This window comes from Sander lucioperca, chromosome 17 (assembly GCF_008315115.2).
Source record: "Sander lucioperca isolate FBNREF2018 chromosome 17, SLUC_FBN_1.2, whole genome shotgun sequence".
Taxonomy (NCBI): domain Eukaryota; kingdom Metazoa; phylum Chordata; class Actinopteri; order Perciformes; family Percidae; genus Sander; species Sander lucioperca.
In genome coordinates, this window is record NC_050189.1 from 25,095,929 (window position 1) to 25,120,039 (window position 24,111).

The 24,111-nt window shown below is 41.7% G+C and overlaps 3 protein-coding genes across 6 annotated transcripts in view; 1 reads left to right on the top strand and 2 right to left on the bottom strand.

Moving 5' to 3' along the window:
* Positions 1-10,983: 10,983 nt before the first annotated feature.
* Positions 10,984-15,007, top strand: plin2 (perilipin 2). Of its 2 annotated transcripts, none has more exons than XM_031285115.2 (8): positions 10,984-11,130; positions 11,369-11,415; positions 11,902-12,097; positions 12,469-12,551; positions 12,795-13,080; positions 13,689-13,867; positions 14,093-14,209; positions 14,357-15,007. In XM_031285115.2, exons 1-8 carry the CDS (start codon positions 11,046-11,048, stop codon positions 14,804-14,806), a joined length of 1,443 nt encoding a protein of 480 aa, XP_031140975.1. In that variant the 5' UTR covers positions 10,984-11,045; the 3' UTR covers positions 14,807-15,007. The 2 variants fall into 2 exon arrangements, with proteins under 2 accessions (XP_031140975.1, XP_031140974.1); XM_031285114.2 differs by having other exon boundaries at positions 11,022-11,130; positions 11,899-12,097.
* A 465-nt stretch (positions 15,008-15,472) lies between these two features.
* cdca9 (cell division cycle associated 9) lies at positions 15,473-17,460 on the bottom strand. Its single transcript, XM_031285116.2, has 10 exons — positions 17,257-17,460; positions 17,028-17,159; positions 16,904-16,944; positions 16,764-16,815; positions 16,597-16,649; positions 16,473-16,522; positions 16,308-16,391; positions 16,137-16,218; positions 15,699-15,785; positions 15,473-15,542 (listed from the first exon to the last, which is right to left on the bottom strand). The coding sequence occupies exons 1-10, from the start codon at positions 17,366-17,368 to the stop codon at positions 15,498-15,500; spliced, it is 738 nt and encodes a 245-aa protein (XP_031140976.1). The 5' UTR covers positions 17,369-17,460; the 3' UTR covers positions 15,473-15,497.
* Positions 17,461-18,840: 1,380 nt separating this feature from the next.
* Positions 18,841-24,111, bottom strand: part of dennd4c (DENN/MADD domain containing 4C) — a 36,755-nt gene continuing 31,484 nt past the window's right edge. For all 3 annotated transcript variants that reach the window (XM_035993808.1, XM_035993807.1, XM_031285008.2), the window contains 9 exons: positions 23,892-24,067; positions 23,583-23,741; positions 23,179-23,377; positions 22,942-23,052; positions 22,704-22,841; positions 22,390-22,507; positions 21,818-21,974; positions 21,580-21,644; positions 18,841-20,789 (listed from right to left, as the gene is read on the bottom strand). In XM_035993808.1, coding sequence (XP_035849701.1) covers positions 20,653-20,789; positions 21,580-21,644; positions 21,818-21,974; positions 22,390-22,507; positions 22,704-22,841; positions 22,942-23,052; positions 23,179-23,377; positions 23,583-23,741; positions 23,892-24,067 — 1,260 coding nt within the window. In that variant the 3' untranslated portion in view covers positions 18,841-20,652. The remainder of the gene's footprint in view (positions 20,790-21,579; positions 21,645-21,817; positions 21,975-22,389; positions 22,508-22,703; positions 22,842-22,941; positions 23,053-23,178; positions 23,378-23,582; positions 23,742-23,891; positions 24,068-24,111) is intronic.

Genomic DNA, 24,111 nt, shown 5'->3' on the forward strand with positions numbered 1-24,111 from the left:
GTACAGACACGAGAATGTCATCCAAGAATTGTTCAACCTGTTTGCTTTTAGAAAGCAAGTTGAACAGTTTCTTTCATTTCAGCCATCTGATTTACAACAGTTGCCAATAAATATGAATTGTTCCCTTTGTAATAACCCCCCTAAATATGTGTAAATGTAGATTTCATTCTCTCATATCAAGCTGGCTGTGGTTTCTCTCTTATCTCATAAATGTAATCAACCAAAATGATGAGCTAAACATTGGATTCCAATACTGCTTTGTGAACTACTCATTGTCCTGATGGTAAAACAACACAAGAAAGGCCTAATTCTCTTCTTTATGCCCCGCTCGCTACATCATGTGGACCCAAGTAACATTGGAACGTGGACCATGTGTTGTCAGCTGTGCACCAGTTGAGGATTTCGCCTACTTTTTCACAGCATTAGATTTAGTCACAAGTATGAAATGCATTAGTCTTTCAAGTTAGGCACCCAGCGCTGCCAACCTTGTGCCATTTAAGGTCAAGAGGAGTTTTATCTGAGATCAACTGGATAGAATGAAAGAGTTCATACTCTTGGCCTTTGCTGGCGTATGATTGAAATCTGCTGTTGTTTCTGATTTACCTTGATGAAACCCATGTCATCCTTTTCCGGCTCCAATAAAAATAGCGGTTCCCTCTGTTTTTGTGAGGATTGTATTTTTCATGCAATTTAATGAAGGTCTGCACTGTATCTTTGGACTTGAATGCCTCCCACACCTCCTAGATGTGTGTCCTAAAAAAGGTCAAATGCAGGCCTGACCTGGTGTGTTTCACTTCTGTGAGTCCAGTAAATGAACTGTACTAACAAACTGTAACAGAAAACCTATTTTGTGGTGATTCTATCATATTTAGAAATTAAGTTATTTGAAGCTCAGCCCACAGTGCTACTGCATTAGGACTTGCTTGTCGCTTTTGAAGCTGTCCAGGGTCACCATAATAACGATGTTCCTAGAAAATGTCATCTGCCCTCAGCCAAGCTCAAAGAGTCGAGGGAGATGCCCTTTGAGAGCTACACAATAGTACAGGTATGTATGGTATGAGCTACCTGAATTGCTGCCTGACATGCAGGCTTAAATTCAGCTTAATTTCTATTAATGCACTGAGCACAGGAATGTAAATGTTTATTTCCCCAGGAGAGGAAAAGAAATCTTTAAGATTGAGGTGGGGGTTGAAATTTCCTTTTTCCGTCTCAGGGTTAAATCATCATCCTTAATAGCTCCTTGAAATTCAAAGCCTACCTGCTCATGCCACTCATCATGAAATATCCAGTGTCTTTGAAAGAGCAAAACAAGCCCCTTGTTGAACTTTGACCAACCCCGGCACCCCAAGAGCACCACAGACACCCCACAAAGCCAGAGCAAGCAGTAGATAATGCTTCAAGACATGAATAGTTTACATTCACTGTGTCTGGCGGTGCACAGCTAAGCCACTTCCTCATGTTACAAATGCTGTTGCTCTTGTTGATGGACATGTTCAGCGGGACCATTCGCTCAAGGCTCCTATCAGCAGAGTTGCAAAATCACTGCCCCGAGCGCAAATGTATTTTTAGGGACTCTACGAGCTTAAATAGCATCTGTCAGTTGTTTGCCCAACAGATCTTACAGGGACTTTTCTGTGTGGGAAGACAAATAAGAGGTTGAGGCAGCAGCTAATGACAGTCTTTTTAGCTGAGATATTTTGTTTGAATGCAATGATGGGCTGGATGCAAGATGCTCAATGACACTGTTTTAAGCTTAAGGGCCTTATTAGAGGCAGCTACCACCTTTTTTACTCTGCACTGTATATGCATGAACCATAGACTGTAACAGTCTATGGCATGAACACATAAGCATGTCAGTATGACTTTACACGTTCAAAACAGGGCCACAGTATGTACTGTACATGTGTGTGTTGGTTTCTTAGCTAAACATACTTGCAGCAGGTCAGTGCCCCCCATATGAGTAAACTAGTTGTGTCCCTTTGGCTGACACCAAACATAGCTGTTTGACCAGTGATATTTGGCCTGAGAGTCAAAGCGCTGCTTGTCACATGTGCTCAAAGAGAGGGCAGGAATTTGACATATACCAGCTAGAGAAAAATGCCCTTCACAGGACACTAGCTAGCTTGTTTATGTTTGCATTAAAAAGGCAGCTAACAGATTTTGAGATGCAGTTTTTTTCTCCCAAAGCTATGAAAACTACACGATTAAATAAATACTTTTTGGAAATACACTTTTTGTACAAGAGTTAGATGAAAATATCGATACACATACTCATGTGTATCTGTTAAATATGAAGCTACAGCAAGGTGATGGTTAGCTTACCTTACCAAAAAGACTAGAAGAAGATTGCTCCGTTGCAGACGGAAATTCCGCCAGATGACACTCTTTTCGGCCGGATGTTGGTTACCTTCCGCTTTCTTTGTGTTGGAATTTTAAATCCTGGTGGATTTCTGAGGACTATAGTTAACTGTTCCTCAGATCTCTGCAGGGTAAATCCAGACAGCTAGCTAGACTATCTGTCCAATCTGAGTTTTCTGTTGCACGACTAAAACAACTTTTGAACGTACACGTTCCACCAAAACAAGATCCTTCCTGAGACTATTTTGCAGCGGCACCGTTGCTCCGCTCGGCACTTAGCGCCGCCCATGACGACTGTGATTGGTTTAAAGAAATGCCAATAAACCATAGCATGTTTTTCTACCATCCCGGAATGTTGTGTGGACTAGCCAGACCTTCATCCGCAGCGCTGTGGAGGAAGGTCTGTGGAGGAAGGACTAGTCCAAAGGTAACAAAACAACACACCAGCACTTTCAAAGCTACTACGGGTAATTCTGCCAGGCAAACAACACCTCTGCTGGTTTCTTGGCAACCTCACGGTGAAAACATGTCACTGCACCCGGATAAAGAAATAGCCTTTCACATAACCCCCAGGTAAAAGCACATTTTTACACGTTGGTTTTTATACAAATTAGATATATTGTGTTTACTAGAGGTGGTGGTAGGTGGGTTTTGTTACCTTTGGACAGAGCCAGGCTAGCTGTTCCCCCCTGCTTCCACTCTCTACGCTAAGCTAAGTTAACTAGCTGTAGCTTTATCTTTAGGGTACGAGAGTGGTATCAATCTTCTCATCTGACTCTTGGCATGAAAAGCAAATACGCATTTCCCAAAATGTCACATAGATGTCATATGTAACATAGAGCATGCAGACACCTCAGAGTGTTGTTGTTGCACCTTGTTATTATGGCTTCCAGTCCCCCGGCATGCAGTTTACCGCCACTTGGTTGCCTTTCTCATCTGCCCCTGATTGCCTTTACGGCTCTGTGGAATTTGGCACACTATCTGTGTGTGTGTGTGTGTGTGTGTGTGTGTTTGTACGTGTGTCTGCTCATGCTTGAGACTACGGAGGAATCGAAAGCTCTCGCCATAGCTGGGCCACAGTGTCCCTGGGAATGCCAGGCTTGCTAAGGGTACAGTAACCTGTGTGTCTGTCAGCGCAGATCTGTTTCAGCTGCAGGCATCATGTTCCATCAGGCATGTCATATCCACTGCGTGCTGTCTGAGGGCATCATGCCACAAACCGCCAGTCAGAAATGTAGACAGTGGGCACAACACTCTTCACACTGTTGCCAGTGATCAGTCAGCTTGTCTGAGAACCCAAGGGTATAATTTTTTTTCTGTCTTTCGTAAGGGAAGTATCTAATTACATACAAATCCTAGCTTACACATAAAACCAAATATGCTGCTGGATGAATATTCATAAATTTGACTTAACCATTTAGTGATAAATAACTTTCTCCAAGTAAGAAGATTAAGGCATCATACTACACAAATCCAGGATTTCCTGTAATCTGGTGACAAATTTAACCTGAGATACAGTATCTGATGTATCCTCATTAGATTTTCCATTGATATTACAGCTCAGCAAAAATCTGAAGAAAAGAATCAAGCGGCTGTTAAAAAAGAGAAAGAGCAACAGAAAAGGACACTGTTGTGTTTGTGGATTAGGGTGTCTATTGTTTCACTAAATCCGCTGCAGACTGATAGCTGGCAGAAGAGTTGAACGGCGTCATTTGGGGTAAAGAGGACTAAACATCCCCTGGGATGACTTTCATCTACAAGGATCCGGCAAATAAGTACCTAAGCATGTTTTTCATATTTTCCTTCACCTTAGGTCTTCATGCTATTTTTTTTTTAATCCCATTTTTTATTCCCAGTTTTTATTCTCTCCTACAAAGGCTGATGAGTACTACAGAAGCAGTGAAATTAACAGAATATGGTTTTATAGGTCTTTGCAGGGCAGCATTGTCCCCTCATTAGATAATCTTTAACTTTTCCCTATGTTGTATGAATCTCTCAGTTAGGTAATACTTGCATTGTAATTAGTCAGGTGTTCTGTAAGGCTTTTGGTGGATGCGGAAAAACATGTGTGCTTGATATTGTGTAAGTACATCACAATTCATGACTCATCTCCTTTATTTCCTGGAATATGAAAAAGAAAACTAATTGCTGAATAGAGATGACAAGCATTGAGGGTCATGCAACATTTAAGCATAGCAAGCCCGGACCTCACATTCTGCGAAATTCTGCTCCTGTCAGTGTGGTTGATTTAAATTTTGTCTTGTACTGTGCTGCAGACCACTGGCTACCCATAGAGACCACCTGGGCAGAGGTCTGGTTGGGTGCATGTCTTCTGTTGACAATGCATGTGTGTGAAAGAAAAAAGACTCAGCTGCCACTTGGTTCCCATTACGACTTGTCCATGTCCAAGTCCCCGCTCCCTTGGTTTTTCCAAACTTATGCACGTCTGCACGCCTCAGGTACTGTTTTAGAGGCCAGCTGAATCTCCGTCTGACAGAGAGATTGCAAAGGAGAAGCCGGGAGAGAAAGCAGAAATGTAGCAAGGGCCCATTTCCCACGTTGTTCTTGGCTCCCGTCTGCCCCCGAAGACTTAAGTGAACACTTCCAAAACAAAGAGATTGTCTGTGTAGGTGCCCAAATAGCCAACCCACGCATGTATGCACACTTGCACACAGAAAGAGACACACTCACGCTGGGACATGAAAAATGTTATTCTAATTCCTTCTAAGTGCCTATTTAAGCAGCTGTTTTCTGTAAACACTGGCTCGGGCAGCAAAGCTTGGACATTTGGTTTTAGCTCATTCTCAATTATATCATAATTACCAGGACTCGGTCCGGTTGTCAGCAACAGCACCTAGAAAATATAGCTGTGAATTGCTGCCGCTTTGCCAGCACAAACAGCCGGCCTGCTAATCCCAGCACGGCTCTGTGAAAATGGGATATTGTCGAAACATGTCGGGGTCATTGGGGAGGTGTCCGACCCACACGACGGATAGCCTTCTGTGGTCAATGTCTCACCTTCCATCTGACCCATTCAAAATATGCGCTCATTGAACGGCTTAGCAATTATATCTGTGCCTCACAAGTCAGCGGCCAGTGCAATGCCTTTCCAACGACGCAATGCAAGACTTTTTTCTGTCTTTCCTAAAAAAAAAAATCATTACTGAAAATCATCAAGGTGGAAGTGGGTTAGGGGGTGTGTACACAGAGAATCTCATTTATAAGCATATGCTGACCTTTTCTCACACTTTTCACCTCGGATAGTTGCTGACTCGTTTTCTGTCTTGATCCTCTCAGTGGGAAATGTAGACCGTTAACTTGGATGTCTTAGCTAATGAGCCGGAGTCATTATCTGAGGATTACATCCGACAGGTGCTCAGAGCCCTGCTTAACAAGACCCTTCTCTTGTCTATTTATCCATACTGTAGCTATACATCTGTAGTTACTGCCCCGCTAAACACACATTGCTGCGTAGATCCGTTGTTTATTAAAGGCTGAAGTAATGGTTATTTCAAGAGGGCAGGCATTAAGATGTAATTTATTTCTGCATGCACAACCTCTCCAGCTCAGAGGTTGGGTTGAAGCTGGGATGAACAGTGCCAAATTTAGCAGCAGAGCTACAAAACATTTTGTAGTCCCAGATGTTGAAATTCTGGTGTTAATTCACTCTGACAATAAGAATACAGCCAATATTAAGTCCACCCCTTATTTTTACAGTCTATGGTCCACCCCTACTTGATCAAAATGACAGCCAGACATTTCTCGACAGTGGCAGCACTATTCATTTCATGTCCTTTTTCCATGTCGGTCTGGTAATATTGGATATAATTATACTGTATCGTGTTTTTCCATTGCTTTGTTTGCTATTGTGCAAATGTAATAAAAAATGTTTAATTCTAAACAGAACAGAAAATGCATTCGTTTACTTGACTTAACACGTGCAGAGATAAAACATAATGAGTGCCTTTCAGCAAACAGCTGCAATCTTGACTGTGTCTGCAAAACATCAGTGATATTAATTAAGATTTTTTAATCTTTGATTTGTCTTATCATAGGCTACAACTAAACAAAAAGCACACACTGTTGCAGAAGACTGTCTGGTTTCGCTTAAGGCTGCTATATTCAATAATTTTACATTATCAATAGATCACATCATGAGTAATGAATTCCCTTCAGCTCTTCAGAGCTTTAAAGCGACTTTTAGCTCATTGTTTGCGGTTTTTGGCCCACAACGTTACTGTTTTGGTTCCCTCTCATAGAGAAATATTTGTCCTTTTTGGCACAATTGTATTTTTTTTTTATTACAGTTAGCTACAATAGCTAATTCAGGTGGCTAGTTCTTGTGTTAACTTTCAGTCAAGCTCATAGAAGTGTTTAGAATATATTTTTTTCATTTATTCTGAAAAAACTTAAGGAGGTTTCTGCTGTTTGTCCCGACGTGTTGTTTTACCAGCCTCTGCGTTTACCGAATCTCTACAAAGGAGGTGGCGAGAGCAAAGTTAGCATGACCCACAGTCAGAAGCCACAGTTATGAGGCTTAGGTTGTAAAAATACCAAAATGTAATTTAGTGTGACTCATAATCCCACTGTATTAATTGAATCCACAGTGTCCTGTTACAGGTTTGATGGACAGTCCAGCAGACTAGTGGCCAGTGCTCAGGCTACACTGACTGACAGCAGATGTATTTAAGCCAGCAGCAGCGTTTGAGGGTTGAGTTAACCAAAGCATACCACTGCACCAAAGACATGTCACTTTCTTTCTCCTCTGCTCCAAAGCCACATCTCTGCCTCTTTCCTCATGATCTAAAGAGCATGAAAGGACAGCCACTCTCCCACTGTCTCTCTCTTTCTGTCTGCTCTCTTTCTTCACGCAGCGCCCCTGACTGTGTGTGATCCGGAGGTGTGACACTTTCCCAGTAGCCCACAGGTATCCGTTACCCAGCCAGGAGCCTTGGCACACTGCCCACTGCCCTACCTGTCTCGGAGGGCACAATAGAGGGATGCCGTGTGAGGATCTCCTCCTGGCCCGGCCAGACTCTTTAACCCCCGCTGCCACCGGCACACCAGCAGGCCCCTTGGGAAACAGGAGGGCAGAGCATCCAGGACTGATCTTTTTTTTTTATCTTGACTCTCTGTAGAATGAGAGAAGCAGTCAAGACTTGGCTCACATCATTACCGCCTCTGTCCTGTTCCCCTGGATGCATGTTGCTTCATTGCTTTACTTAAACCAATGCATTCCTAATTGTGCATGGTCATTCTAACCAAATAAAAAACCTTTTAAAAAATGGTATGATATAATATCTATGACTAGACTGGCCACAATTCTTGACCTGAAAACCAACAATTTATTACAAGAGGTGACAAATAATGGAAAGATTTGGAGAAGACACAGACTATAGTGCCAACTGCTTCTGATGAGTGAGAACTTTCTCTACTTTGGTGTCATCTAGTGGCCTAAATCTGCAAATACTAGAAAGTATGCTTAGTCATACTACATCAGCAATGGGCACAGAATGATGACTGGTTTGGCAATCAGGTAACCAGTGATACTGTCATAACTGTACATTGTTATTTAATTTACTATATTTTAATTATGTTATAGGATCTTAAAGTCAGTTGCATTTATTAGCACTGAACTGGGTCCTTTAATTTAAATAAAATGACTACTGCTAATAGTCGATATCTTCTTATCTATGGAGAATAAGGGAAAAGGTAGAACTAGCATGCAATCCAAAAGCTCAGTTAAATAGATGGCCTAATTAGATTTGAATACATTTCAGTCTCTGTTCTCATTTAAAAGGAGTAGCAGCATATTCATTTTCAGTCTTACTTCATTCATAGTCACTTGGCATCCTGCTCACATAAAATGGTCCATTATTGCGTATAAATGAACAAAGAATGAATTCCAACATCGAATGATTCTATTGCAAAATGATCTGTGGACTGATTTTTTAAACTTTTCACTTTCTCTGATAGACTGCAAGTTCTCAGGTGATTTCAAACAAGGCACGTTAGGACACTGAACCAAAATGACCCTGACTATGTCACTTTAAATTGTATTTACACAAGGTGGTAGATCAGAGTACCGCTCAGCCACGTGCATGGACATATTTCGTAACTAAACTGTAATGGTTTCATTTAGTTGTGCTGTTCAAAAAGTATATGATAACATCTGAACTTTGACATTACAAATATATATATTTGAAATGTGGGAAAACATTTAAACGTTTAAACGTTTGTGGGGAAACAGGTTGGAAGTTGCTTCAATAAGGGGCTTGTGATGGTGGAATCAAATTAAACTATCTTCTCGTGAACTGGGACTAGTCTTTTTCCATGAATGTGTACAAGTAACTCTAATGTGTGAACGTTAACCCCCTGTTGACCCCAAACTAGATTGGTAAGGCTTAATCTGGGAATTTTGCTCAAACAATTAACATAAGATTTCTTCAAACCATTGAAGCAGAATCCAAGTGCTCTATAGAATGGTCGAATTAGGAGACAATGGAGCCCTGGGCACAGACATGCTAAATGCCCCACCATATTTCCTTCATAGGAGCAAGACACAGACTTAATGGTTCTTTGGCCTCTTTGTGGTCATTTTGTGTCTCTTTGTGGTAATTTAGTTTCACTATGTGGTAATTTTGTGTCTCTTTGTAGGTGTTTGTGTCTATTTGTGGTTGTTTGGCAATTTGCAGGTGAAGGCCAAGGAGGGCTCTGACACTGTGAGGGTAGGCCTGATCAGTAATCCATCCAAACTCTAAAAACAGTGATTTTTCTATAAAACTTTAAACTTCTATTAATCAGTTTGAAACTGATTCAAACACTAAAAAATGGTTCTTAAAACACAATATTATCCCCTTTCCCAGTTTAAACGATGTTGACCCTTGGGTGCTTGGGTGGGCTAGTGGTAGAGCGAGTGCCCACATGTCGAGGTGCAGTCCTCGGTGCAGAGGTTCGGTTCTGAACTGCGCAGTTTCCTGCATATCATTCCCCCTCCCTCTCCCCTTTCATATCTAAGCTGTCCCTAGTAAAGGCCTACGTGCCAAAAAGATCATCTTAAAAAAAAAAAGAAAGAAAAGATGTTGACTAATAACTGTAAACCAAATATTATACCCCTGAAAACCCAGTAGAAGTATTATAGATTTCAACATGCAATCCTGATGAGTCATACTTTTTGATGACCTGGTTGTACTTTGCTTGCCATCACATCACATAAAGGCTGATCAAGGCAATTAAAAAAGAAGACGTGGACAATAAAATTCATTCATAAAATCAATGTCCAGTACAATGTGGTATCTGTGTATGTGTATGTGTGTGTGTGTGTGTGTGTGTGTGTGTGTGTGTGTGTGTGCGCGTGTGTCCGCATGTATGTGTATGTCCGTGTCCGTGTCAGTATCTGTGTGTGTGTGTGTGTGTGTGCGCAGGGGCGTTGGACTTGGGGTAAAAAGGGGACTGAGTACCCAGGGCCCTCATGTGAGGAGGGTCCAAAAATAGGACCCTGTTGTTTGTGTGTGTGTGTGTGTGTGTGTGTGTGTGTGTGTGTGTGTGTGTGTGTGTGTGTGTGTGTGTGTGTGTGTGTGAAGTTACAGGACTTAATCCTTTATATTACAGTGGATGAATCAAAACTAATTTAAAATATTCTTCTGAGACTTCCTTTAGACAGAATCTTATTAAAAATAAGAGTCTCTGGTTTACTGCAGCCAACATTTTCATATGGGGTCTATTTGAGTTATACAAGGGCTGACAAATGGGTCCCAACGGGTTCATCTACAGGATCCAGGACCTCAATGTGTTAGACAACTGCAGAATCTGAGCTAAGCCCATGTTTCCTCATCTGGCTTCCAAATGTGTAGTATAAAAGACAATGTCTTAACACTTAATTTACATTTTAAATAAGGCACAAATTCTTTGCCGAAAAGATCACTGACACAGGAAAAAATATTGAAGTGCTCTCAAATTTGAAACAGAGTCACGCATCTGGCTCTGATGAGCTACTGGCAAACAGACCTGTTCTGTGGGTACACCACTGACGTAAGGTAGGCTACTATTCAGGCCATTAAGTTAAGTAATCAAAAATGTATTAAGCGAGGTGTTAGGTTGGTCATGGTTAGGGGGATCATTTCTGACTTGCCCCCTGTAACTCCTAACTCTGTCTTTTCAGATACACCTTTAGAGTTCTGGGGGGCAGGTATGCTGCGGGGCGATTGGTGGACGGGGCAACTTCTGCTTCATTCATACCACTTTATATTTATTTGCATCCTTTTTTCAGCCCAACCCACCACACTTTACAAAGTGCTGTCTTCCCTCTGCTGTCTTTTGGTGTTTCTGTTTGCCACCTTTATCTTTTCTTCTCTTTCTCTCTCAAGATTTCTTGCAATCATTCTCATAAATGGCATGACAGCAAGTATACAGCTACTACTAAGTTCAACATTGTCCTCAACTAAACATTCATATGTGGTAGGCTAAAAAAAAAAAAAACAATTGCTGTGAATAATCCAAAACATAAACCATACAATGTTACTATAATAGCCTACTATGTTAAGAAATCAGACTGCTGTTGTGTGTCATAGCTTGTTGACCAGACGGCTGGTGTGAGGAATTCCCCGCTAAACTTTTACCCGTTTCACCTTTACCCTAGAAACAATTACTGTCGCTTACGTCAAAGTGTTGCGCTACATCTCGCGATAATGATAGAATATAAATACAGCCGCTGTCCCCTCACACGTCGTATCAGTCAGCTCACTTACAGTTTGGATACACTTACAGCTATCGGTGAGTCTTTTCCTGTATCTCTTTAAAGTTTCTTTGTCGACGGCGTTACAGCTAATAGTCAAGTTGTTTTTGTAACACATTTACGGGACCTTTTATGATGCTATGAGGACAGACTACTGTAATACGGAAGTAGACCTAATTTTTGTTAAATCCTCGTGTGGGTTTATCGAGAAAAAGTTGCCATGTTTATATATCATGTAAATAGAGACGTTACATGTTTTGTCTTGTCTTTCTATAGGTTTTGTTTCAGCAGACATGGCAGCAGCTGCAGTGATGTCTAATCAGGTGAGTTTACTAGAAAGACTTAGCGCCGAACCAACAAAGGTTATTGCTAATATTTGTTGGAATGTGACATTTTAAAGACAAACTACTAGGCTATAGTTAAAGTAATGAGGCTTAGGTGCAGTTGAGTGTCCCAAATGATGAGGGTCTTATTTGAGACAGGTTAAGGTTAGGGGTAGGGTAGCACAGGTGGTTTAGCAGGGTCATAATTAATGGTTAATTGTTAATTGTATGGGGAATTTGGGACTCTAAACTGCACGTATACTAATGATACATAGTCAGAATTAAGAGAACGTGTTTTTTTTACCCTTTTACTTTTTAATGTTTGACTCAAAAGTCCAGACAATATTACGTTTGAAAAAATATAATTGTCCAGTTGTCTCTATTATTACTCTACTGTTATTTAAAAACTAATTGGAATAGAAACAGAGTCCTTATTTAACATCACGGTTGTGTAAATATGAAACTATTCTCTTTATTTCCTAGCAGAATGTGGTGGAGAGGGTGACCAGCCTTCCTCTGGTGAGCTCCACCTATGGCTTGGTGTCCAGCATGTACTCCAACACCAAGGACAAACACCCTTACATCAGGACTGTGTGTGAGGCGGCGGAGCAAGGAGTCCGGAGCATCACCTCTGTGGCCCTCACCACTGCTTCCCCCATCATTGGCAAGCTGGAGCCTCAGAGTAAGAACCCTTGAGCGTGAAGTTTTACATATCCTGCTAAATCCATCTGTGGACGTGACCTCAAAGTTTATAGGATGTCAAAACAAAATCCAATGACGTCAAAGTGTGAGGGTAATTACTGTATGTGCTGACCAGCTGAGTCACATAGAGCTCAAAACAGGAATTTCAGGTCATGCCGCTGGCCCTTACTCATCTTGATCTTTCACCTACTTTTCACGTTGAATCATAACCCTAATTTGAGCCACAAAAAAGTTTGATGTACAATTATTTCACTTAAAGGAACATTTAATCACCTTTCTCCCTAATATTTTCTGTTATCTTTGTTTCAGCTTGCATTATAACAGCTAATTTACTTTTTTTGTTGCCTACAGTTGCCATTGCCAATGACCTGGCCTGTAAAGGTTTGGACAGGATTGAGAATACCTTGCCAATTCTTAACCAGCCACCTGAGCAGGTATGTACTGGATTAATGACTAATAGCTAGCACAATTACATTGTCAAAAGGTCAAAGCAGTTATTATCAAGCCAAATTGCACAATGCTGTAACTGACAGTTGATGTGTTAATCTCCTCAGGGTCTAATCATCATGACCTATGTCCTGTCTTTCTCAACTTCTGTTTTCTCACCTACTTTAAAGTCATACTTTGCCAGTCAGTTGAAAATGTATTTGCTCATGACTTTTTTTTTCCCTTCCTAGATTGTCTCCAGCGCTAAGGGTGTGGTAACCAACGCGAAAGATGCTGTAACAGGCAGAGTGTCCGGTGCCAAGGACACAGTCTCAGACACTCTGAGCAGCGCTGTGGAAAATACTAGGGGTGCGGTGCAGGATAGGATGGACAGGACCAAGGCTGTCGTCAGTTGGAGTGTCAGCACAGTGCTGGAAAGCAGAGTGGCCCGGCTGGTGAGCAGCGGCGTGGACACGGCCCTCAGCACTTCGGAGAGTCTGGTGGAGCAGTACCTGCCTCTGACAGAGGACGAGCTGGGTGAGTGGGGCCAAAGGTTACACCACCTACATCTTGTGTAACACACAAAACAGAAATCCCATTTATCTCACGACTCCATTTAACTGGTGTGGTGATCGGACCACAACTAACGATGCATGTATAAGGAAACGCTTGCCGTTTTGGCTTCAAATTATGTTTAAATAACTAAAATACAAACAGGAAAGGCTCGTGAGATTAGGCCTGTTTTTTGTAACAAGCTGTATCAAGGGTCAGTTAATAACAGACGGCTGGAGTATGTTGATAATGATGGATTTTGTCCAGTTTCCAGGAAAACAGGATGATTATGCTCTTCCGAGAATCTAAATTCGCATCAGTGGCCAGTTTTCCTCCATCATTAAGAGTTGTTTAGAGAACTGTGGCGTGCAGAAGTGTATGACAAACAATCCACTGTTAGTTTAAATCGATCCGTTTTAAGGGATTGACTAGTGAATAACTACATTTTTCACGGAATTAAGGCCTCCAGCTACTTTAACATGCATAACTCTGCAGCAAATATGGAAGCAAATCTCATAACAGAACTCATGTAATCATACGTTATTTGTCCTCATTTTTAATGTGACATTTCATGTTTCCCTCCCTTGTGACAGAGCTGGAGGCAAAAACTGTGAAAGGCTTTGACAAGAACGAGCCAAGCTACTATGTTCGCCTGGGTTCTCTCTCCACCAAGCTCCGAAAGCGGGCGTACACCAAGGCCATGATCAAAATCCAAGATGGCAAGCAGCGTAGCATGGAATTAATTTCTGAAGTTAACTCCACTGTTGACCTGGTGGGTCTCTTTAGTCAATATTAGTAGCAACTAACATAACTTAAGACAAGCTTTACAAGAAGGTTCCTTAACATGAAATGGGGACAAACCTAAACAACTGCGTACTAGTAACATAGAAAGAAGCTGACATTTTCATTAACATTCTACCCTAAAGTGGCTTATAAAAAGCACATTCATTTTACCAGTTACAGACAAAACTTACATTTAAAATGTTTGTTTTTCTAGATTGAATATGGCAGGAAGAATATTGACGGGGCTAACCAGATGGTAAACAACAGGCTTAACTCCCTATTAGCGTGGAAGTCCAGTGGTTCAAACCAGGAGAATGATCACGAGGCAGAGGTAAGCAGGTGGACAACACATTGCATATTGATGCAATGAAATAACTTGGTCAATATGTCAAGGAAAGATGAATACGTGGGTTACAACACATTTCTTTACATTGGAAGTGTGTGAAGTTATTTATATTTTTTCATCTCCTCCACTTAGGTTATCGAGTCTCGCACCTTGACCCTGGCCCATTCCCTCACCCAGCAGCTCCAGACCACCTGTCTGGTCCTCGCCTCCAGCCTACATGGCCTCCCCAACCACATCCAGCAGGAGGTGCTCTCCCTCAGCCGATCTGCCACACAGATCTACAGCAGTTTCAGCAAAGCCATGGCACTGGGAGATCTGCCAGACAGTGTGCTGAGCAGCAGCAAAGTCCAGCTGGGCAAAATAAAAAATTCCCTAGACAATGTCATGGATTACCTGGTCAATAACACGCCGCTCAACTGGCTGGTAGGGCCTTTCTACCCGCGGATTGAGCCGACTGAAGCACCGGCTTCTGCTGCCTGCAGCACACAAGCTACGTCCTCCAGCTCTCCCTCCACCCAGTCACACCAAGAGGAGCCCATGGAAGTAGAGATGAAGTCACTACATTCCCAGCAGTATAAGTGATCCATCACAGCTTAATGTTCCAAGTTTTTAAGTAACGCATTCTGCTTTGTCAGCAAAGATTTGACTATAAAGTCTCTATTATAGTTCCATGGCAATCATGCGGTTTTATTTTTTTTAATGTGTAATTCTTGCTGAAATCAGTTTTGTTAGCCAAATCTGGCTAAGCCTAATCCTGTACTTTCTACATAAACTACTGGAATTTAAAATTTGTGTTTACTGTCTTTTACAAACTGAATTTGCTTTTGTTTCTCTAGAAGTAACAGCTTTAAAAGTAATGAGAAATAATTAAGACATTTTCTAAGTCATAAATTAAATGTGAGATCTCAATCCTGTCTAGGATTAGAATGTACACCTGTGCTATACCACAGTAAACCAATCTGTTACCTAGTTCCCTTCAATATAACTACGACTTTAACAGATTAGTAATGCTACAGGGAAAAAGCGTAATCTTAAAATATGTAAACCAAGTCAAGCCATTTTTAAAACGTGATGGGTATTTGTCATTTTTTATAGACTAGAAGCAATAATCAAGTAAAATACAAATAAGCTTTATTATATATTTTCAACTTTGACAGCCAAAGCACAACTTTTACAAAAACATTAAACCCAATTTAAATAAAATTCATTTCAGAAGAATATAAAAATGTTTTCAATCCAAAAACAGAGCATCCTGGTCACAGTGGATCTTTACTCATTGACTGCAGCGACTTCGGCTTGCTAGATAGTCCAACAGCCTCTGAAAATCCAAAAAGCAAATTGTACATTTTAAAAAAAAAAAAAAAAAAAAAAAAAAAACTTTAATACATTTTAAAAGGCTTCTGCCAAGTCCCTTGTTCTGAAAATGAGATGAACACTCAGAAGTCCAGTTTGTAAAAAAGGAACTTTATATTACCTTGAGCTTCTGCATCTGGCAGATTGCCACATCATCCAGCAGGTCCAAGTTAATTTCGTCCTTTGTCTCTTCAGAAAAGCACACAGTCTAGGAAGGAAGAGAACCATAGGAACACATACACATTCATGGAATCTGATAATATTCCAGGTCTCTTTTTAAACACTTAAAACTAAATATTAGCCATAAAGGAAGACATGTATATTCTACAAAACTTTAATTATAACAGTGGGGAAACTGTCCCCTTAGGTCTGGAAGTGGTTCACTGCTTTATTTAAATGCCTTATTTCTTTAATTTTTTTTAAAAGCATATAGTCTTACAAGGTTTGGACAAATTCCCTTGCTTTACGTAAAATGAAACATTGCTTAAGCGCTGGTACCAAGTGACAAGGATTAAACCATAGAAATAAAATCATTCTATGTCTATGGATAGAACAGTACCTGTCCCTGTGCTGTGGTAACCGTGACGTGTGCAGCAGAGCCTGCCATTGAACAGTGCAGATCACCAGCAGAGACGACAGACCTGGGACAGCACAATATTCACCAATCAATGGCTACACACACACACACACACACACAACACACTTTGTTTTACTGGAGGCAGTAACGGACCTGAGTTTAGGTTTGGTCGGTATGGTCTGGTCATTGGCCTTGGTCAAGTGGCCCCGAGTTCTTTTGCCAGTGAGTAAGGGCCCCCTGTAGCAAATAAGTGCCATGTTAAGGCCTCCATACTAAATACATTTACCACATGTATTACAACATCACTTCCAATCTTACCCGATGCTGTTACTACCTAATGTTCTGGTCGCTTTTGTCCCCTTTCCTCCCTAAAAACAAAGAGAAGAGCCATAGACAGATAACCTTTATTGATTGGGCAAACGTTAACTGCTACTATACTTACTTTAGCGGTCTTGGATGAGGACTTCTGGGCTGGTTTAGAATCAGTTGATTTTACTTTTTAAAAGAAAGAAAAGATTTATCACAAAATAATTTCAAACAATGAAGTCCCATGCATGAATGCACGGTCAAGATAAATGTAGGCCTACTATCATGGTTTAATAGTTTCACCTCTTTTACTGCGTACCCTCGCGAGTGGCTGCTGCATCTCAAGGGACTCATTCTGCGAAAGGCGAGAACGTTGCCAGTTATATTAAAGAAGCACCTCTAGGTGGCAGCAGTTAGGGCTTCAGACAACGGACTCAACTCACCTTCATGGCGATTGACACCTCACTTGCTGAGATTTCCTCCTCTAACAGAGCAGACAGGGTGATGAGAATGTCAGACATCCTTGGACGAGTCCGTCATCTTAACTTGTGAAAGAGGAGGACTCACCTCTTATCAGATCCCCTATTAACGTGTTTTGAAGTGAAGGAAGCATCTTCATCAGTTCCACTTTGAAGACTTTGTCCACGGTTGACAACATGTTATCCAATTTGGCTTCTAACTCGTTCATACGCTCTTGTGCTGTCAGGAAAACAAAGTCCGCCATTTTATTTTTAGGACCAACTGGTGCAGCTAGAGCATGTGAAACCTGACATTTGACCTGCAGTTACTATCAAACCTTCTTTCTCAAACTGTTGAATGAAGAGAGCCAGTCTGCACCGTCGCATCTCCCGGTCCAGTTGTTCTTTAACGTGGGCTTTTCCGGCGTTTTTCGTCCGCCTCGGTGGCATCCTGTCCTCTCAAAGTCAGCAGCTGTGTGTGAAAACGACTCCGGTTCCCTTCAAACCTTTAAATGCTACTAACACGCACCTGCGACCATTTAACGTTAAATTAAGATATGCAATGCACGCGCTTGCCGGTGTCGTTTCCAGAGGTGGAAGACTTGACAGGGTTTTCCATAGTAACAAGAGCCTCATTTATCTACATAAATACGTTTGTCTGTTACATTAAGGCGAAGTGTGAATTGTTTAATGCGTCGTTTATTATTGTGGATTGATGATTTCCAAAGTTCCATATTGACATGCATCTTAGCTACATAGGCCGACTGATAGGCCTATCTATGTGAATCATGCAGGTTTATGAACAATAAGTTTTCCTCGTCTTTGCTATCCCGTCCAGCCCTGCCCTCTAACGTGATTTCTGTTTTAATTTAAATTAGTTTAATATGGCTTTTCAATTAACCGCTTTGTTCACCTGTCTACCATATAAGTTACTGAGGGGATACACAACATATCAGGCCGTATTTTCATCTTATATTTTGTGTATCCCCTCCCCTAACATGCAAAGGCCTGTCCTGTCATCATGTGTGTTATTTTCTGTCTTTACCAGGTCACAATAAACAACCTGAGATAATATGGAGATGTCTGTTACAGAGACACATTACACATTATATCAGGCTGTTTTTCACCTGATATAATGTGTAGACACAGAAAATAACACACATGATGACAGGACAGACCCTTTGCATGTTACGGGAGGGGATACACATTATATCAGATAAAAAACAGCCTGATATAATGTGTATCCCCTCTGTAACTTTTGCTAGAAAACAGCAGACATCTCCATATTATCTCAGGTTGTTTATTGTGACCTGGTAGACACAGAAAATAACACACATGATGACAGACAGACCCTTTGCATGTTAGGGGAGGGGATACACATATCAGGTGAAAAATGGCCTGATATAATGTGTATCCCCTCTGTAACTTTTGCTAGAAAACAGCAGACATCTCCATAATATCTCAGAAAATAACACACATGATGACAGGACAGACCCTTTGCATGTTAGGGGAGGGGATACACATTATATCAGGTGAAAAATGGCCTGATATGTGTATCCCCTTTGTAACTTTTGCTAGTTCCCCCAGGTGCTAAGTTGCTTTGCGGAACGATCTAGCTTATTATGTTAACATAGGCTATAAACATCAGTCAAATATAGAAGGCTACACATTTAACAGGATCCTTAGTGTTATCTATGTAAATGCCTGCTTCAAAACCATTGTAAAAGCAGAATATGGATTAATTTATGTGGAAAGTGGACCCTCCATCCCCTCCAAAGGCTTCACAGCATGAAAGTATCAGCAGACATCAGCCACCATAAAAGAAGACAGTATATGCAAAATAACATAAATCACAACAGCTTCTCACTCGTGACACTGAACAAATTCTCATCATCACAGAGACAAAAAAAGGACACATTTCCTTTTCAATCAGTTTACAAACTCATTTATTGCAGCGCACTCGAGTGTAGACATTCAATTTCTTTCCACAGGACGGTAAGATATCACTTATGTATATCATCTATTGTTAAACAACAGTCTCTTCTGTACATCCTCTGCCATCAGGTCAAATTTACAAAATCAGTACAGAGTGGGATCCCTTGAGACAGATTAAAAGGGAAAGGGGGGATTGTTATTCATGAAAATGCTAAATTACAGCCTGAAATCCAAATGTCAATGATAGAAAAATAAATAATTGAGACTTTCCTTTTGTTTTGGAGGAAAAACTACTGTTTGTTCCTAATATTAAGAGGTGGGCTGATCTCATCCTCACCCTGGGTTAAGGTCAAGTTTTAATCTATGCAGTGCAAATTAAATATTTCACAATATTATCACTTCTGTACAAGTCACTCTCCCAAGTCTACAATTGGACCATCTACATCCATTTCCCAACAGTTCATCACAGCACTTTGCTTTCTTCTGTCTGTTTCAGCATTTAGTGGAATGTTATGTTCTAAAATGATTTATTTCTTAACAGTGTCAGCAGTACTGAAGAAGCCTTTTGCAGTATATAGCTCTAATTGATACCAAGATCATCCAAAGCTACTGTGTAAACCATAAAATCAATCTTGTCCACAAATAGTACAGCCAATTAAAAAAAAAAAAAAACTGGTTCGTTCTATGCTAGAGTAAGAAATAGCCCCAGACCAGTACTTGTGAGTTACAGTTCTAATTTAACACTACAATAAGGCACATTAGCTGGACAAGTAAAGTATGTTACTGTTAAAAAAATGCAGATATTAAAAACACAAGCTGGACTGACTGCTCCGTCACTGAGGCACCGAGTTGTCTTTTCCTGCAAGAGAACGTGGGTCTTTGTTTTAAAGTATGGGAATCAGTAGTGTGGCATGCCTTTTCACTTCCCATTGATGTATTTTATAATCTCTTCCTCCAATCGGGTGGTTTTAATCACACGCGGTTGAGTGTTGTTGCAGAGATCAATAATACTTCTTTAAGACCTGTTTTGATTGCAGGGCTTCTGGAATGTTGTAGAATCAATTTCAGTGATTGATAATTAGTGATTGTCCTCAGTCCTCTCCCATTTACATGTCTGCTTCCAATGCATATTTACACAGACAGCTCTGAACCTGTACATTTACAATGAAACAAACTTCAACATTAATTAAGACTTGGATCACACAAAATGTCAAAGCATTGAGACACGTTGCCTCCAAAAAAAATAGGCAACCCTGGTTTCAGATTCCCCCCCCCTATGTACAAAAAGACAGGTGGACTTGAGTCACAGTTTTTTTTTTTTTTTTTTCTTGTTTTTTTTTTAAAGAAAGTGCACAAACTAACAGTCCGGGTATGTACACTGATCTAATCTGGGGACAGTTATGACTGATTTAAGCAAAACGGGCAAAAGGCTACAAGACAGAGAAATGAACACGAACACACACACACACTCACACACACACACACACACACACACACACACACACACACCCCTACACTATAGGGGCAGTAAATACATTCTGTACAATGATTAATCATTCTATACACCATCTGTAAGGAAACACAACTCAGCTAGTCCCAAAAGATTCACTGTAGCTGTCCAAGCCACTTACAGAAACAGTTCCACCTTTAAGTAGCCTATGAAAAGCATCATTAGGTTTGTAAAAAAAAGCAGACGATGGGGATCTTCCAAGACAAGAGGAAGAAGAAGTACCATGTTTGGGCGATGAGAGGTGTTTAAATACAAAATCATTTTTCGCACTTCACTTTTGTGTTTGTGGTCAGATGACGGGGGTCCCGAAGCATTTAAGGCACCACTGGACGCTGGGGCTGGGCGGTCGATCAATGCGGTGCAAAGACTTGAGCTGCTCGGCGCTCAGTTCGTTGTAAGCCAGGCGGTACTCCCTGTCAAAGGCCTCTGCAGGTGAGCAGTAGAGGAAAGGAGGGTGGATTCACAAAGTCAGAAAGGAGAGCAGAAGGGTGTCTTTGATTTTGCGTTACATGTACCACTCTTTACCTTTTAAGGACAGTTAGAAAGAAATATTAAACCAGCTTCACATTTAATAACCCCAAAAAATGTTTCGCAAATGAATATGAAAATGCTGGGGGAAAAAAAAAATCAAAAAGACAACGTGATATCATGACCGCGTAAACATACACGCCACTTTCTAAAGCCAAGTGGCACGTGTTACCTGTACGCATTATGAGCTATCCACGTGTGTGTCTACGCTTGCATTTGGAGCTATCAGCGTGTACGTTTACGCCAGAACGGGACGTTGCATTTGAAAAGATGAACAGCACGGTTGGGTTTAGGAAAAGAACAACGGGGTTAGGTTTAGTAAAAGAAGAAAGCACCGGTTGGGTTTAGGAAACGTGACAAGCGGGACACGATCTCCGGTCTCCTGGGTGAAAGTCCTGTGTTTGACCCATCCACCACCCCAACCAACCCTCCTACGCGGATTTCCGGCCTTTCATACTACTAGCTACCGCGTCAATTGACACACAATCGCAAGGTAATGTAAGTCAATGGAGGCCAAACGGCGTTGATAAACACGCTAAAAAGCGATTATGCGTCTTGATAACACGACAAAATGGCTGTCATACAAACGTCACTTCATGAGATCAGTCTGAAAAAGACATAATACAACTAAGGAACATTTCTCTTGTCTCGCTCTCTTTTTTTTACAGCCTTGATTGATTTCACTCACCTACGTCGATGTTCTCCTTCCCCAAGGCCACTAGTGAGAGGAACAATATTTCTCGATAGATACTCCTGAGAGAAATACAGGACACAGAAAAGAGACATAAGGTGTTTTCATTTACATTACAAGAATACAATTGTCCAAATGCTTTGCAGAAAAATCTTGAACCAATAAAAAGAAGGAAAAAGTGCTTCAACAACAGTTTAATCGGACACATCTCTGAGAGGGAGGACAAAAGTCTGACCTCTGCCGTTTGACACCCTCAGGGCGCCGCTTGATCTCTCGGATCAACAGGTTGATTGGCCCGTAAACGTCGTTGGTCTGGATGTTGCGAACAATTGTGTTGAGGAGGGTGCGAATCTCCTGGTGGTCTGTCGGAGCCAATGTCCCCTTCTTCTCCACTAGAAAACATCACACGCACCAGCACAAAGACTGTTATTCTATCCTTTTTAGTAAGAAGCCTCAAGTCTGGCCCTTCAGTGACATTGTATCCAAAGAGGTAGAATAACTATTTTTATTATTATGTCATTTTCTTGACACAATTTCAACTAATGTTAAATCCATTCCAGCATGCCCTTCCTGAAAACATTCATATTTAGCTCAATTTGCTATACCTCTGCACACTTCCTTTAGGACATTGGGAATAGTTGTCTTTGTCTCCCCCTAGTGGTAGAGAGGGTTTCTACAAATAAAAACACATCAAGCCATCTGAAATTCACATTCACAAATTCTTCACATAGTGGCAGTAAAAGTGTATAACTTTTTTATGGTGGGACCACTACAATAATGGCTAATACAGGAGGGTGGGACACTCACACAAGGTCCTCCAGAGCAGATAGAGGGGCTCTCCATGTTCCTGGTGCAGGTTAATGTTGTCCCACAGGAGCTGGACATATACCTGCTTACTGTCCTGGGACAGTGACGTCAGGGGCAGCTGCAAACATAGAACTTTTTGTTACATTCCTGCCAAAGAGACCACAAAGGAAACATAGGACAGGCTGAATGCACTTGCGTGGGACAGAATGAGTTCCCTGACAAAGAGTGAAGAGTGAATGACAAATAAGTAAATATGAAGAAAAGCCATAAGAAAATAGAAAGAATAATCGATAGTTGAGTGTAAAGTCTTTAACCTGTACTCCTTTGTTGCAGTGTTCAGAGGTAAGGATGAGACCAGGTAGGTGAGTGTGCAGGTCCAGGCGACGGAAATACCAAACCAGGTTCCAGAAGATGATGGGGTGCTGGCTGAGGAACTTGTGGGTGTAGATCACCTGGTTGGACATGACAGAGTAGCTGAGTAGCTGCGTGACGTTTGCTATAAAGCAGACTGTGAGTGAGTGTGTGAGTGTGAGTGTGAGTGTGTGTGTGTACCTGATCTCCCTCGTTCTCCAACAGGGTCTCCAGCTCCTTGCGCAGCACCAAGGGGCTGAGGTACGGTACGGACACAGGCTTGGGGTTCGGCCGTTTAGTCCCCATCCCATCCTGACAAACACACACACACACACACACACACACACACACTAATCATTTTCACTCACTGCAGCTATAGCAGTATCAGCAATACTTAAACACAATGGGGTTAGTGTTGTGACAGACAGTAGTACTGACCGACACCTCCTGCAGGCTGCAGGGCAGGCTGGTGGTGGAGACGCCATGTCCAGGTCTCTGGGAGTAGTCCAGGCTCTGCAGCGGGCCGCCAACACTGTTGCTGCGCGTCAGTGACGTCCCACTGCATCTCTGCTGTTTCCCCGCTGCCTCGTGCTCCAGGAGACCAAGGGGGTCCGACTGCACCGGCTCTGGAATCAGACTAGAAACACAACAGACAAAGAGGGCTCAGGAAGAGATGGTGCTACAAGAATCTGGGCTAGTATTCCCTTGAGTAGCTCAGCTTAGCTTCTTGGGGTTGATATGTTCACAACATCATCATCCAGGCCATGGGTTTTCACATCCACTGTCAAACTGTAGCACTTTATGTGCTTTGGGTGTTTCACATGAAGTCGCTTGGTGTATACCTCTTGTGTGTTCCGGGCAGATTATCTGAAGTCTCCCTTGGTTCCTCTTCAGGGAAAGAGATAAGGTCAGGTGTCTTAATATCAGCTGAGCTTCTGGCTGTGGGCTGGGTACTGTAGCTGTGGATACTGTCTCCTGAGGCACTGGGATTCATGTAGAACCTGAGAGGGAAAAATCACAGAATAGTACATTTTTCAGCTTGCACTGCAAGAAGAAGTTTGTATGTTCCTCTCTCCGTTTTATAATTCACCCTAACATTACTTCAAAATAAGGACACGGGAGAAGTGAATTCTAAGACAACAGATTCTTACCCGGTCGCTGTGCGCAAGTCATGAAACTCGACATGCAACAAGGGAAGAAAGGCTGTGCGACAGAAAGGACAGCTGGTATTCAGGTTGGAGTCATCAGCTGTCCAGCCTGCCATTATCTCTTCATCGTACACCAGGGCTTCACAAGAGCGGCACTGGGAGCAGCTGGACATCAGCACCTGTCAGCAGGGAAATACGCCCAACCAGTTAGGAGTTGTTCCAG